Consider the following 14,424-nt stretch of genomic DNA (forward strand, 5'->3'; position numbering starts at 1 on the left):
AGTTTCCGGCGAAAGTGGGCGAAATACCAGATTTTCTTTCTTTTTTTTTTTTTTTAATTTTTTAATTAATTTTAATTATATTATTTAAAATATATTTTAGTAAATTAAGAATATTTTAGATAATTATAATAATTAAATATTTTGGCTAATTAATAATAATTATTGTAATTAAATATATATTTTAATTAATTAAAAATAATAGTTAGATTTAATAATTAACAATTACAAAATTATTTGAATTTAAATATAATTTAATTTAATATTTCAATTTAAATTTAATATGCCAAAATTTAATTTATTTTTTAAGGTGAGAAATGACAAAAAGAATACACAAAACAAGCAAAAAATCACTTTGTGTGTTATATAAACCCATAGAGGGGGTATTTTGGTCCAAAAAATCATTAAATATCAACCTAAATCGCAGAAAAAGACTACCAAACGTAGCAGACGCGCGTCTTCTCCACTTCCCGTTAGTTGCTAATAGAATGGGGTTTTTTGCTGACTAAAACAAAATATGAGGGGGGTTTTAGCCTATTCTGAAAACAAGGAGGTGCTTTTTGCAGACTTTTTAAAACATAGGGGAGTTTTATGCATTTTGTCCCTTATAATTATTATTTTTTTTGACCTAACACTTTTTACGCATCACATCAACCGTCATCAATTCATTTTTATCTCAAATCCAATTTACATGCTAAAAACAAAAACTTATGTCAATCAACTTCATTCCATCTAATTCTTTTTTAGTTGAGATGATGAAATTACAAACTTACAGTAACTCCTATTTATCTTTATGACAATCTACATTTATAGGATTATGTTAAATTTCTTTCTAAAAGTCAATTGAACCCGATCGCATACACCCCCTAAAGGAAATGGTAAAATACACTTTGCCCCCCTAACTATTCATCATATAATATTTACCTCCTTAAACTAATAATTGTAATACTTACCCCCAAAATTAAATTTTTATCCTAAAGTTCAGGGGGCAAAGTTTATCTTACCTAAAGAAAATTACAGTTGACTAACTAGTTAGGTGGTTAACTTTCAACACCTTTAATCCATCAGTGGAGACTTCACAGACAAGTGAAAATTATAGCGCACACTAACAACCTTGTATCTCTGTGGAACAACACAAATTCTGGGAACTGTCTGAAGTTTCCCAAGATCAAATTTTTCATGAGATCAGAGCCTAAAATCTACACCAGAAATTGAGAAGTTGGCCATGTGGGCATCTCGGGTTGCTGCAAAGACTTTGATTAATCTATTAAAAAAAAGAATCAATAATCACATATTACTTTAATTAATCCACTTTGGATTAAACTAATCCATATTACTATGGTAGCTTTCACACCACACCTCACTTAACCTGTGCTAGAAAAGCAGCTTCCTCAACACTCTTCCTTCAAAGCAAAGCCTTTATAAGGGCCTAATCCATTCTCATTGTGCCAACAAACAGAACAAATTATCTTCTTGTTTTTCTCTACTTCGCCACAAAATATTGATTCCTGCACAAGAAAATGCTGGACTCGACGATTGAGTTGATCGGCATGGCCGCTTCGAATTCCCTTGCTGTGTTCTGTTTCTGCAATCTGATCATTGCCATTCTGCTTGTCGGCAGCTCGAAACCGAGCTCACAGTTTGAAGATGGGAAGCCTAATGCTCTTCCCACCATTGGTAATGATGGCTGTTTCAAGAAAAGCACAGTTTCTTCTCACACTGATGCTTTGATGGAGAAAGAGGAGGAGAAAGTGTCATCTGTGAGCATAGACATGGTGGACAACGAAGAAGAAACCTCGGATCAAGAACAAGAAGACGTTGATGATGATGAGTTGAGGAAAAGAGTTGAAGATTTCATTGAGAAGGTTAACAAAGGTTGGAGGGCTGAAAAGCAGAAAACATATTCTTTAGGACAATGACAACTCAATTTGGAGCAAAACGAGTACTGTATATGATTACTGTAATTTTTCAGTCATGTGTATGTCTGCAATTTTTGAGTCAAGAAACGCGAGAATTCAGAATGTCGTAATCCATAACTAATGGACGATAAGAGTCTTGCTTTTACCAGAAAAATTACACTCATGTTTGTGAGTAAAATGCTGGTATCCAATCAATCAGTGCGCTGCGTGGAGATGCTGATTCATGGATATCTACATTTTCTTGAATTAATTCTGGGATTTTTGCCCACATGGATGAGAATAAAGCAGCTGAAGGAAAAGGCAAAAGGGCATATTTTGATGCATTGTACAATTTAATCTCTGAAAGACTGTCTTCCAATTGTTTATTTGTTTCTCCAGGTCAGCCTTTCTTGCATGTTGTTGAGGGATACTGAATACATTATCTGACAGTATAAAGTCACTGATTTAGAGAGGAGTTATCCACTTGCATCAGCAGACAACAAGATTCCTGGACAGGACACCAAAGACAGAAAAAAACTCACTTACAATGATCTGATATCAGGATATCACATTCAACATTTTGGTAAAACCAAAAATTTGGTTTTCTGACAGATGGTTGATTTTCCTGGTCTTTGCGATGAACATAATGGCAGTTGTTAATACTTGTGAGTCAACCGTAGGTATATTAGGACAATTTGCAGGAGCTGGACATAGATTTTGATTACAGTTTTGTCGATTTCTTCAAAAAAATGCACATTGTATTTTTGCTGTTTATCATTAGACAAAGTATCCGAGTATGGTTCCAAGAAACATGCTTGCAAAATATACACGAATACATACCTCAACTGTAAAAATTTCCATTTTCATACGTAAATCATTCAAAATTCGAAGTTTTGTCCAAAGGGCTTCTCCAAATGTTTGGTAAGGTGTGTATATATCACACATATGCAAATTGAGCTACAAGTGAGCATATGCAGAGAGAAAGATGACTAAAAGCGAGTTACAGAAATCGTAGTTGAAAGTAGGCTATTAGTTTATGGTGTGCACAGAAGTTTTCAGGACCACAAAGACGAATGTACAACACTTGGAATAAAGCTTTAGCTGTCGGAAATGCTCCAAGAGTTTATAAGTACAAAAACTAAGCACGCGTGCTTTTGTAGCTCAGTATGATATATTGGCAATTATGGCCATACATGTTGAGCAGAAATGGCTTTTCATTAGCCTTTTGCATTCCAAGAAAAGATTAAAAATCTCCAGGATAGAAAAGGGTTGGTACATTTTCGCATTGAAGAATTTAGACCTAAAATGAAGAGGGGTTCTGTTGATTCATTTAGAGATCTAATTGAGACATTATTCATTTAATATTGGAGATTAGAATGAAATGTGAGACAGCCGTATGCAATGCACAAAAAATGATGCCCGTACGGTTGTTCAATTCTATCTTTTTTCCTATTATTCTTTATCTTTCTTTTCTGTTCGTTTCATCACACCAGATAGAGAACCTTTCTATCATCAGGGTAATGATCCATCAACCTGCTAGTTCTTTTTATGAGGCGCAAGCGGGAGAATTTATCCTGGAAGCGGAAGAACTGCTGAAAATACGCGAAACCCTCACAAGGGTTTATGTAGAAAGGACGGGCAAACCATTATGGGTTGTATCTGAAGACATGGAAAGAGACGTTTTTATGTCAGCAACAGAAGCCAAAGCTTATGGAATTGTTGATCTTGTAGCAGTTGAATGAAAAAAAAAATGGATTTTGTGCAAATCCGATGGCTAGTTCAAGATGCTGAACAACAAAGTTTGATTTTGGAAAAACACCATCATTATGGGAATGTACACGCGGTAGAAAAATTACGCCAATCCATTGAAATATGGTATGCCACAAGTGAATATTTGCGACAAGAAATGAATCCTAATTTTAGGATGACTGACCCCTTTAATCCAGTTCATATAATGTCTTTTTCGGGAGCTAGAGGAAATAGAAGGAACATGTATCACACGTGTAAAATCTGAGAACGTCCCCCATGAATATTCTACTATAACGGGTATTCAAGAATCGGTCCATGAAATTTTAATGAATTTGAAAGAAATTGTATTGAGAAGTAATCTATATGGAACTTGTGACGCGTCTATTTGTGTCAAGGGTCCTGGATATGTAACTGCTTTCTCAGTGAACAATCATCGAAGTGTAGCTCATAAAAAACTGAATCGATGATGCTCCGGAAAATTCAAGTTGTTCAACTACAACTAAAAATAATAATAGTAATAATAAGTCGAGTTTGATACATTTCGAAATACAACATCAAGTTACACACAACAGAGAATCGATGAGGAAAATAGGGTGATTCTACCAGCATAAACTCCTACCCTAGTGCCTAAACAAGAAGAACGTAAGCTTGGGGTCAAACAGAGAAATCATGCTCAACTTTGTTCTGCGATAACATCCAGTCATCTCTTTGTAAAAGGGGTCAGAAGAAGTGAGCCTAAAATTTCTACGGCAGATAAAACCAGCTAAGACACAACATAAGGATACAAAAATCCAATCAGCATGTTATTTCATGGTTCCGCTCTCTAGAATCTTCTCCTGGCAATGAAACATTATTTTCGGGATCTGAGATCTTCGAACCATGCATGGAGTTTACAGATGTCGTAAAATTTGGCTTTGGTCCATTGTAGGCTGCTTCATATCTTTCTTCAGAAATAGGATTAGCAGGGGCGGGAGCAAATGATATTGTCTGTTCATATTTTGGTTTCTTAGGCTTTTGCTCCTGCTGGACTCCCGGAAGAAAGCTGCCGATCACAACCTGTTAAATATAAAGATTCAGAATATAACTTCCATCCAGGAATATCAGTAAAAGGATGCGTTCAATGCCTTGAAGATGTGAATGCATATGCCAATTTTATTGGGCAATGTGAATGCATTGGCCAGAATTGTCTTACAATATCCTCACACGGTGGTGAATAGCAAGACTAGTTTTGACATGTATATCTAATCCATATTCTTTTCTAATTGCCACCTTAGAGGGCCACGAACAGGTAAATAGAACATTACTGATCCTCTGGTAATATATTGATTTTAGAAGTTCACTAACCTGAACAGGCCCAGCTGCGACAAGCATGCCAGCTAGTCCTCCCCCCAAGACACGGCCATCAGGGCCTGCCAGGGAGACGCTCATCCCACCAGATCTGCTTTTTGTCACTCCATTATCACTAGGCATAAATGATCCCGTGAGCGAAAGGATTTCAAAACGACCCTGCAGAAAACCCATGACTATAATTCAGAATGAAGTGTTCCTTTAGTAGAAGATTCTAACAAGTGACAAGTATGCAAGCAAAGGGAATCATCGTAGCCATCTTCAAATGCACAACTGAGACCTCTAAAAGTTCTATTAGAAGAAAAATTTGCATCGCATAAAAAAACTATTATCAAGTTTTAAAAAAAATTACTTATACTGATTCAGCACTGCTTAAAAGCTCTTACCTCATAGGTTAGAGTACCACCAGAAGAATTAGGTTGACGCAGTGTAACATTTGAGATAGCACCATTTGCAGCTAGAATGCAAATGGCTCTAGATCCTTGCTGAGAGAAAGATATTATCTTCATCATGATATCCTGACACAAAAGGGAAAACTAGAATTAGCCATTGAGTCTAAACAGAATAAGAAACTGAAACACGGTAACTGTAATCTCCTTAAATGTAGTGTACAGCCACATATTAAACTCATCTTTTATGCTTTTAAGTAGGAACATCAAAGTATTAACCAAACACTAAAACAGTCAATAAGAAAACACACACTCGTATATAAAATACTATTAGTTCATTCCTCAGTTTCGGCTGATGTAGTAGAGTCAAATTTCAGTATTCATTGTCCTTTAAAATCCAATTAACTTCTTTTAATTCATCCGAAGGATGCCATCAGTTATTATTACTTCATGTATCATATTTCCATAAGCATGCAAGATTTCATCAAACTGGCACAATTTAGATAAGTTTAGCACAAGTTGTGCATGAAAGCACAATATTACAGTAATTCAAATGAAAAACAAAATGAACATACTACTTATAATTAGATGTACCTCGCCAGCATTAACAGTTATCATGTGGGGCGTAAAGCTTCCACCGCCAGGTGTTGACATTGTTCGCCCTACAAAACGTTTAAGGCCAAGAAGTTTTATACAAAACACAGAAGTTCCCAGGGGCAGATCTGTGCAAAGGATGAGTAATCCCTTCCGCATATACATGTTGGCAGAAAAAATAAGTGGATTTCCTTTTATATTTATCAGCAGAGTTTTGGGGAATCCAGTTAATTCCTTGAAACTCGAGTTATACCCAGGAAGTCAACATTAAATAAATATACATTCAACCAGTGAAAATTAGCATACCGAAATTATTAGTTCCATTATATATGTAAATAATATCATTCATGCAATTTGTTTAATATAAGTTTAACATATACCATGGATCATGTTGTTATCTTTATAGCTCAACACTGACAGTAGTCAAGATGATAAATTTCTGCACTGATCACCAGTAACCAAGGTAAGGCCCAAACATTACTTCCCTTGACATCTGGATCCCAAAATTCTAGCCAGACATGGTAATATATAAATTCTCCATTCAAGAACGAGAAAAAATGCATAATTATGGTGACTGTTGGTAAATATCACTGGTTTACAAGAAAATAGATATTCCAAGTTGAAATTTATAGAAAATAAGCTGAAAACTCGCAGCATTAGAGTTAAGTTCCAACTTCCAAAAAATGGTATCATCAGCTCATTTTGAAGTCCACCCAGGTCGTAGAAAAGAAATAAGCATGAAACTATATATAGATTAAGGGATAAAGCATGTCAAGATATGCTATATAGTCAGAATTCTTCAGCTCCGGTACTAATCCTATCTATTCAAAAATGGCATATAGTCCGCCTGTGTCTTGGGTTAGATCCACACACGTTACATCATCTCCTCATCATTATTCATCAAAGTTCTTTATTCTTTCTGTCATTTATGCATACTGCAATTATTGAGTAAAAGACAGATCCTGTGACTTGTCACATCAGCTAAAAGAACAGCACTTTGATTCTCCACAATTTCTCAGTCCCATTTGCTCAGAGCATCAGCCTAACACAATCCAAACCCTGAAGGGCTTCCTGACAAGGGTCCCAATTCCAAATTGGATACTTAAAATATGTTATTTCAAGTTGACCCATAAACACAAAGCAAACAGCAGCCCATGCAAGAAAAAGAGCAGATCAGTAGATCTAGTTTGTCAACACTTGGAATCCAACTATAAAAGACAATAACATCAAACTTCCACAGAAATTAGCAGCAAACAGCATCTGACTTCCTTGTCTATATAATAAGCTCTCTCAATATAAAAGCATTTTCTCCAGTAAAAAACAAGAACTTGTCAGACACAAGAACAATACCTGGGCTTCCAAATTCCAACTTATGTTTCTTCTTGAAAGAGTCAACGGGCCGGCCCGAACTCTGCTTCCAAGCTGAATAATCACCCGTGAAGGGAATCGAAGCCGATATCGGCATAGGCGACAATGCCACAATAGTTCCATCCGCTCCATACTTTCTTGGCCTTCCCCTCTTCTTCTTCACCTCCGATGACGGCGGAGCAACGCTTACCGGCGCCGCCTGTGTGGGAGGAGCAGTTGATCCACCAAACTGGCCGGAATTTTCAACTCTTGGCTCCACCCTGTAGCTCTGAGGGGCTTCATCACCTTTAACTGTGACCCCAGAACCATTTAACCCTTCCTTTTCCTCCATTCATATACTAAACAAACAGATACCTCAAAAAATCCTTAAACCCTTACAAAAGGACTCTAAAACAAAACCCTAAACTCACTGAACTAGTAAAGCTCAAATCTTTTTCAGCTCAGGCACTCTGAGCAACTGAATAACCACCTTACAACAAGGAAGTTCTAATAAAGGTGGAGTATTTAACAGCAATACAAGGCACAATACAAAGAAAACCTACTTCAGAAACTCTGTAAATCCAAAAATCAAAGAATTGAGATTCTATTTTCAAAGATCAACAGAGTACAACAGCAGCAAGAATATATTTTTCCGGACTCCCTCAACTTATCATGGCATAATCACTGCCATTGCAGAGCAAAAAACAGAGCTACACTGCTACAGAGTTGAACCGGAAAATTCAAATTTCCTGGTATTTTCGGGTTGTAAAATTAGGGTTTTTGCAGGAAAAAGTAGAGGAATGGAAATAAAGTTGGGAGAAAAATTACGAAATAAATAGGAATTAATTAAAAAAATATTAGAAAAAATTAATTAGGTGAGGAGCAATATTTAAATTGCAAAATTCAAAGTATTAATTACGGTTGAGAAAATGGTTTCAGGTCCGTCTTGGAAATTTAATAAATGGGTTTTAAAAAAATTGGCAAAGTTAATGAATTGGAATATAAAATAAGGGAAATTTGGGGAAAAAGATAAATTTTTTTAATTTAAAAATGGCAGATTTTATTTTGATTATATATATAAAGCTGTAAAGTTAACGTTGGAGCCATCCCAAAAATTTCAACCTCTGACCTGTTCTTTGTCTTTTTAGGTAAATAAAAGTTGACCATTAATTTAGGAAGAGATACCCTTCAACTTATGGATAATTTACTGTTAATGCCACTGTGTCTCTGTGTGTGGGACTTCAATTAATATTCAAACAAATAAATGCACAAGCTGAAAAGGGTGCTTTGAGGAAGACCAAAACTGAAGCAAAGTCATTTCCTGGAAAACGTAAAAGAAACAACCTAAAATATGAAGGAAAAATAAATTTAAGGTTGTTCAAAGTATTCAATTGAGGGCTTTTTGAATTTCTTGATACTCTACACATTTTTTTATTTTGATGTCATCTAGATTATTTTTTCTCTCAGTACAAAAGAAATTGGGTGGTTTTAACTTTGTTCATTGTCACGAGTTAGGACATGCATTCGTCCAATTTTTCAACATTCTTGGTAAAAGGATCTGTTTTTATCAACTAAGCCAACTTGCGTTAGCCACTGGTTCCTATTTGCAACCATTAGGATCTGGACTCAAGAATCACGATACCCAGTCAAATGCAAATCCACAAACATCCTCATGGGAAGTCAAGTACTAGAAAAACTTGGAAACCTTTGACACTGTTATAGCACAAGACTATTTCAGAAATCAAACGTTAATTGATCAGAAAGTACTCAGGACACAAGTTACAGCTTGGTCTAAATGGCAAGAGCAGAACGAGTCTACTTGAGTTCTGCAATTGACCAATTTAACATCCAGTAAGTCCACGTTTCGCTGTTCGTAGACTATGTACACAAGAGGGAGAGAATAGAACTCACTTATCATCACAATATCAAAGATATAAATGAATACAGAATGGCTTCATAAATCCAGCTCTCTTTTCCTCAAATGAGTATTCGATCAACATCAGAACTTGCTAAACTTGCATCACATTGATTGGATGTGATCTGGGCAACACAAATCCAGCTCTCTTTTCCTCAAATGAGTATTCGATCTCCTCGTCAACTGATTTGAGTGCAGTATGAGCTGGTAAGAGGGCCTTCTGAATTGGAGCTGGTGTTATGGACATTTGCGCTGGAGCCGGTGTTATGGCCATCTGCATTGGGATGGATACTGTTGATGGTGTTGAAGGTACAGGAATTGCCATTGCTTGAGGCGTTCTATTTTCAACATCGGCCATAGTCTTGGAAGGTGTGCTGAATGGTGTGCTGTCGCTTGTAATCGCCTTTGGCAACATATCGTTGTGCTTTCTGTTCAGGGCTTCAAGAATATTTGTTGCACTGGACTTTGACGAATCTGTGGAAGAAATGGGAGAGAACGGCTTTCGTATGATGGGCGACTCTATTTCTCGAGCATTTTGTAAATTGAGAGAATGCTGGTTTATAGGAAGACCAGCTAAGTCCAAACCTCTCCTCCCTGAAAATCAAGAAATGAAAAACGGAATAAGAGGAAACATCAACTAGCTACCTGACCTAGTTAATCACAAGCAAAAACAGTTTCTGAATGATGCCCTTCATGCCTCCATAAAGGACGCCATATGTTTACGCAACCTTGTTTCCAATTTACAGTTTCCGACTCAATAGAAGAGACTTCCAACAGGAGTATTAGAGGGATAATCCTTGAGCTAAGATATTCTTTCTTAAACATTCATTTTTAACTAAATAAACTATATAGAAGGAATACCAGCTATATCCAGAAACAACATGAAAACAAAAACCATTTACAACATATGCTTTTCTTCCCTACAAATCTGCAGTCCGTTAAGCAAGACTCTTCGCTATTAATTTTTTGAAACGGTTGACACGATCCTTACCTATGGCAAGCTTAGGTAGCTTAAATGTCTCAACATTGTGAATCTGAAGGAGACTACATCAAAGCAAATTACCATTTGTATTTGAAAAATGTTGGAAATAATTACCAGAAGAGAGAGCTGCAAATCCATCATCCCTAAGACAGTCCTGATTAATACGTTCAGTTTTTTTGGCATTGCGCGTATTAGGAGTAGCTTTTGCCAAAGGAGGCATGTCAGCTTTAGGAGTCTGTAGCATAGGTCCACCAAGAGAAAGTCTTCTATTGTTTGGACCACCACCACATGATAATCTACGCCCTTTCTTTGCACTCTGATTCTTCATAGGGCTTGGCTTTGAACCATAAAGAGCCTCTTGCTCAGTTAGTAACTGTTCCTGAAGTTTCTTCTGGTCCTGATGTTAAATTAAACAAAATCATACACAGATACAACACTAAGAGTCAGATACAAGAGCAGGTCACAAGTTCATGTCTAGCATGAAATCGTAGATAGAAGAGGTCGTTACCCTCTGCCGTTTGCGCTCTAGTTCCTTCTCTTGCCGTAAAACCAGATAGTCTTCAAGCATGGAAAGCAGACGGACCTAGACACAGGCATATAGCAGACGGAAACCAGATGTAAAGTTTAATATAGGAAGAGAAAAGATTGCATCAATAATATTTGTACATGTTAATGGAGTAACACTTACACCATCATAAGTGAAATCAACTCCTTTCTCTTTTTCCCATGTTGTGGTCTTTGAAGTCAATGTATCTACCATTGCTATTTCAGCCAAAAAAACCATTGAAACAATTAAATACGCGCATATGCTTCAAACTCTACCCACTAAGCCTGAAGCAGAAAGAGCACTTCCCACACAAAAAAATAAACCATACCCGGAAGTTTGTTGACTAATGCACGAGCTTTTTCAGCACGTTTCAGAGTGAGATGAGCACCTCTCCCAGCATTATAGCGATTGTCATCCTACAAAGAAAGGAAAGCAACTTTTAGCATTTGCGTGTTTGTAATTCAAGACATAACCAATGGCAAAATGTAGAAGAGTCCAACCCTGTTGTACTCCTCAAGCCAGCTCTCTTCCTGGCATGCAGTCATCCACTTCTCCACCTTTTCAAGGATTTCTTTCCTGCTAAGAGCCTCCTCTTTAACTCTAGATATTTGAAGCTCAATTTGTTCAAGCACAAACGATGCGTCAACAGCTCCTTTCATTAATCAGAAAAGGAAAAGTGAGATTTAGAAAATTCTAAGGAAAGAAAAATCATTATCTTTCACATTCATAATTAAATACCAGATTCAACAGCATCTACAGCTAAGTCAATTGCACTATCTGATTCTGGAATCAGATGTGTCTTCCTACAAATATCTTCTAGCTCTGCCTTCTTCTTCAGAACAAGCTCTTTCATTTTGCTTGCTTTCAACTCCTCCAATCGTGAAACTTCAGCTTTAACCTGACAGATAAATGATAGATGTATCCATCATAACCAACTCTATATGTTTGGAACTTTAACTCATAGAAAAGCAAGGTGCAACACGACGGATATTTGTACTAGAGCATATGCACATCAAACCAATCCTCTGACTCACATAATTAATGAAGTCAGCAGAAAGCATGCCAGGCTCTGTTATCTCCTCTTCTGAGGCAGCTATATTACATGTAACTTTCTGAAACGTCTGTTGCTCTTCAATTGGTGTGTCCATCAAGTTCCAGAGCTCCAGTAATGAAGTTGCAAGATCTTGTAACTGACCAAAATGTAGAAGTCAATAAAATCTGTCTAACTAAAATGAAAATAACTCAGAAGTAAACAAGGCCTACTGAAACATGATATACCTGCTGCATTCTCTGAACTTTCACCTCTCGCAGTTTTTGTATGGCAATGCCCAATTGTTCTATGGTATCATTGCTAATGCTTTTTGAACCGTCAGATTCCCCTAAGCTTGGGTGAATCCCACAGACAGTTTGCTTAAAATCCAACCCGAGTACAGAGCAGCATGAGTACAGATAATTCAGGTGCTCCAAAACCTGCTTCAAACGTTCACTCTGCATCCGATGAACATTCAGGGAAACATATCAGAGGAGAATTATAAGAAAAATATTTAGAAGAGATGATAGTTTCACAAGTAACCTTTTCTTTTTGAAGCGCCTGCAGTTCTCTGTGCAATTCATCAAGCTTTCTGAGAGACAAATCAGTTTCATCTACTGCTATGTTATTAGAAACATACCCTCCTGACCAGTAGATTTCATTCTTAATCCTCTGTATCTCCTCTAACACCTCTATAAATTGATTTTTCCTATCAGACTTCCTCTTCCGCATCTCCTCTATCTCCGGAAGGATGGCTCTGAGTTCAGCCTTCAAGCTTCCAGTGCTTTGATCAGACTACACAAGGAAAGACAGCCATAATGTCAAAAATAGAGCAGAACAAACTTTTCATCCTTTGTTTTACTTTTATAGTTTTTTTTTTGCAGCTGATTTATCCAATCATATTTGATTCCCGTCAGTCTTAAGAGTTTTAGTAGTTCCAAAACTGAACACTTTGTCAGAACTGGTAATATGCTTTCATGCCAATAGGCCTTTGAAATCATTAGAAGCTTTAAATGTCTTTAACAAAATTTAATAGTGAACACCGAATAAATTATATTCTAAGATGTTGAGTTGGCAAGATATGAGCATCAGAGCACCGTTTCGAATATAATCAGAAAGTAAAGATTCTATAGACCAGGACATGCTGATCTTTAGTCCTGACCTGCCTAATGTGTACTGGCCGCTCCCCCATTGCAGAGCAGATGGCAGCAAGCTCAGCCTCAGCATCAGCAATTGCCTGCCTCAGCTGAGCTCTACACTTGTTAGCCTGATCTACTTTTCTTCTGTAAACCTCCATGCATTCTTGTTCCAGTTCAAGCAACATTCTGTCCCTTTCAGCATCAGATTCCCCAACCTCATCCCATATTATCTGATAATTTAAGAACAGAAATGAATGAAGATGGGATACAAATACCAACAATGATACACGTGGAAAGGAAAGAACCGGGAAGGCAGCGGGAAATGAACACAATCATAAGCAGCTTTAGAACCCAAAGTTTCTCTACCTGCAGTTCATGTAAAAGAGATCCACATGTTGTTTCCATTTGCGAAGGCATATTGCTTTGACCTGTTGCGTTTTAAGTTAACTATACCTGCAGATAGAAGCGAGCTATCAAATCAGAACTCACAAGCACTATGATATCATATTATATCCCCATCACATTCTAAACTCTGACCAACTTCAACGCCAACTAACACAATATAAAAAGAAAAGGGAAAAAACAAGTCCAACACCACTACACAAAAGAAAAAGCACCATTCCTCAAAAATAGTCAGCAATCTGACCATATATAGTATGATCTTCAAAAACTTCACTCAGAAAATCTTCAAGTCAAGTGTGATGTCTGTACATATACGAGCACTGTTATTATAATCAACAAACAAATTTCAATGCCTGTCAACCACCCTTGCCCGAACAAACGATAACTAAAAGAAAAGAGAATAAACAAATTTATCTTAAACTTGTGTTTTCCAATCCAAAGTGGGAGCGGTATAATCTGCATACTGGTAAAAAAAAAAGAACAATAATATAACCCAAGAATCCCCAAATTCATACACTATAAACAAACCCTTGCAGGATTTGACTAATATACTCGATCCAAATGTACTGGCCTAGCTCCGTTCAAACTAACTCCACTGAGAATCAAATCTCTGCTCATAATCTTCATCAAATTCAAAATCCATTTTCATCCTATTAAAGCAAAACAATTTGAATCTTACAAAATGTATAAAATTTCTCAATTCTTTCATGCTTCAGCAACGAAACAACATAAGAAGAAAAGAGAAATTAAACGTAGATCCAAGAAAGCACCTGAAAATTAAAACCCAAATCAAACTCTTTCTTGCCTAACCAAAACTCAGAAGCAGAGTGGCAGACCTCTAGGGCTTGAATTTGAGAAGAAAAAAGGGATTCCCAAGTTCTGGGTCTGAAGAGTGAAAGCTAGAGAGAGAAAACAGGGAGAACCAGAGAGATTTCGAAAAATTCGACCGTTGAATGCTAAGAGAAAAATGATAAGGGTTTTATTTTTTCAATCATGAGAGAGAGAGAGAGAGAGAGAGAGAGAGAGAGAGTGATGGGCAAAGCAGAAATTTGAAATTTCAAAGTGAGCCGAGAGAGAGAGAGAGAGAG

The 14,424-nt window shown here is 36.8% G+C and overlaps 3 protein-coding genes across 4 annotated transcripts; 1 reads left to right on the forward strand and 2 right to left on the reverse strand.

Moving 5' to 3' along the window:
- Positions 1,366-2,634, forward strand: LOC110011906. The gene has a single exon (XM_020693520.1). The coding sequence runs from the start codon at positions 1,518-1,520 to the stop codon at positions 1,914-1,916; it is 399 nt and encodes a 132-aa protein (XP_020549179.1). The 5' UTR covers positions 1,366-1,517; the 3' UTR covers positions 1,917-2,634.
- LOC105160550 (AT-hook motif nuclear-localized protein 1) lies at positions 4,130-8,180 on the reverse strand. The gene is made up of 5 exons (XM_011077979.2): positions 7,325-8,180; positions 5,975-6,042; positions 5,378-5,509; positions 4,989-5,150; positions 4,130-4,700 (listed from the first exon to the last, which is right to left on the reverse strand). Exons 1-5 carry the CDS (start codon positions 7,671-7,673, stop codon positions 4,440-4,442), a joined length of 972 nt encoding a protein of 323 aa, XP_011076281.1. The 5' UTR covers positions 7,674-8,180; the 3' UTR covers positions 4,130-4,439.
- Positions 9,308-14,370, reverse strand: LOC105160551 (65-kDa microtubule-associated protein 3). 2 transcript variants are annotated; one of them, XM_011077981.2, is made up of 14 exons: positions 14,107-14,370; positions 13,581-13,639; positions 13,301-13,387; positions 12,958-13,164; positions 12,339-12,590; positions 12,044-12,253; positions 11,800-11,955; positions 11,504-11,663; positions 11,266-11,417; positions 11,094-11,181; positions 10,907-10,980; positions 10,727-10,801; positions 10,333-10,615; positions 9,308-9,830 (listed from the first exon to the last, which is right to left on the reverse strand). In XM_011077981.2, the coding sequence occupies exons 3-14, from the start codon at positions 13,349-13,351 to the stop codon at positions 9,331-9,333; spliced, it is 2,208 nt and encodes a 735-aa protein (XP_011076283.1). In that variant the 5' UTR covers positions 13,352-13,387; positions 13,581-13,639; positions 14,107-14,370; the 3' UTR covers positions 9,308-9,330. The 2 variants fall into 2 exon arrangements, with proteins under 2 accessions (XP_011076283.1, XP_011076282.1); XM_011077980.2 differs by lacking the exon at positions 13,581-13,639.

The sequence above is a fragment of the Sesamum indicum genome, linkage group LG4 (genome assembly GCF_000512975.1).
Source record: "Sesamum indicum cultivar Zhongzhi No. 13 linkage group LG4, S_indicum_v1.0, whole genome shotgun sequence".
In the NCBI taxonomy this organism is placed as follows: Eukaryota; Viridiplantae; Streptophyta; class Magnoliopsida; order Lamiales; family Pedaliaceae; genus Sesamum; species Sesamum indicum.

What these genes read in the sequence shown, in the direction of transcription:
- LOC110011906 (XM_020693520.1), top strand. Translation starts at nt 1,518, where the DNA reads ATGCTGGACTCGACGATTGAGTTGATCGGCATGGCCGCTTCGAATTCC.
- LOC105160550 (XM_011077979.2), bottom strand. Translation starts at nt 7,673, where the DNA reads ATGGAGGAAAAGGAAGGGTTAAATGGTTCTGGGGTCACAGTTAAAGGT. An exon ending in GTTGGAATTTGGAAGCCCAG is followed by an intron (nt 6,043 to 7,324) that starts GTATTGTTCTTG and finishes AACGTTTTGTAG; the next exon opens with GGCGAACAATGTCAACACCT. An exon ending in GTGGTACTCTAACCTATGAG is followed by an intron (nt 5,151 to 5,377) that starts GTAAGAGCTTTT and finishes GGTTTTCTGCAG; the next exon opens with GGTCGTTTTGAAATCCTTTC.
- LOC105160551 (XM_011077980.2), bottom strand. Translation starts at nt 13,351, where the DNA reads ATGCCTTCGCAAATGGAAACAACATGTGGATCTCTTTTACATGAACTG. An exon ending in AGGCGCTTCAAAAAGAAAAG is followed by an intron (nt 12,254 to 12,338) that starts GTTACTTGTGAA and finishes CATCGGATGCAG; the next exon opens with AGTGAACGTTTGAAGCAGGT. An exon ending in AAGTTCAGAGAATGCAGCAG is followed by an intron (nt 11,956 to 12,043) that starts GTATATCATGTT and finishes CATTTTGGTCAG; the next exon opens with TTACAAGATCTTGCAACTTC.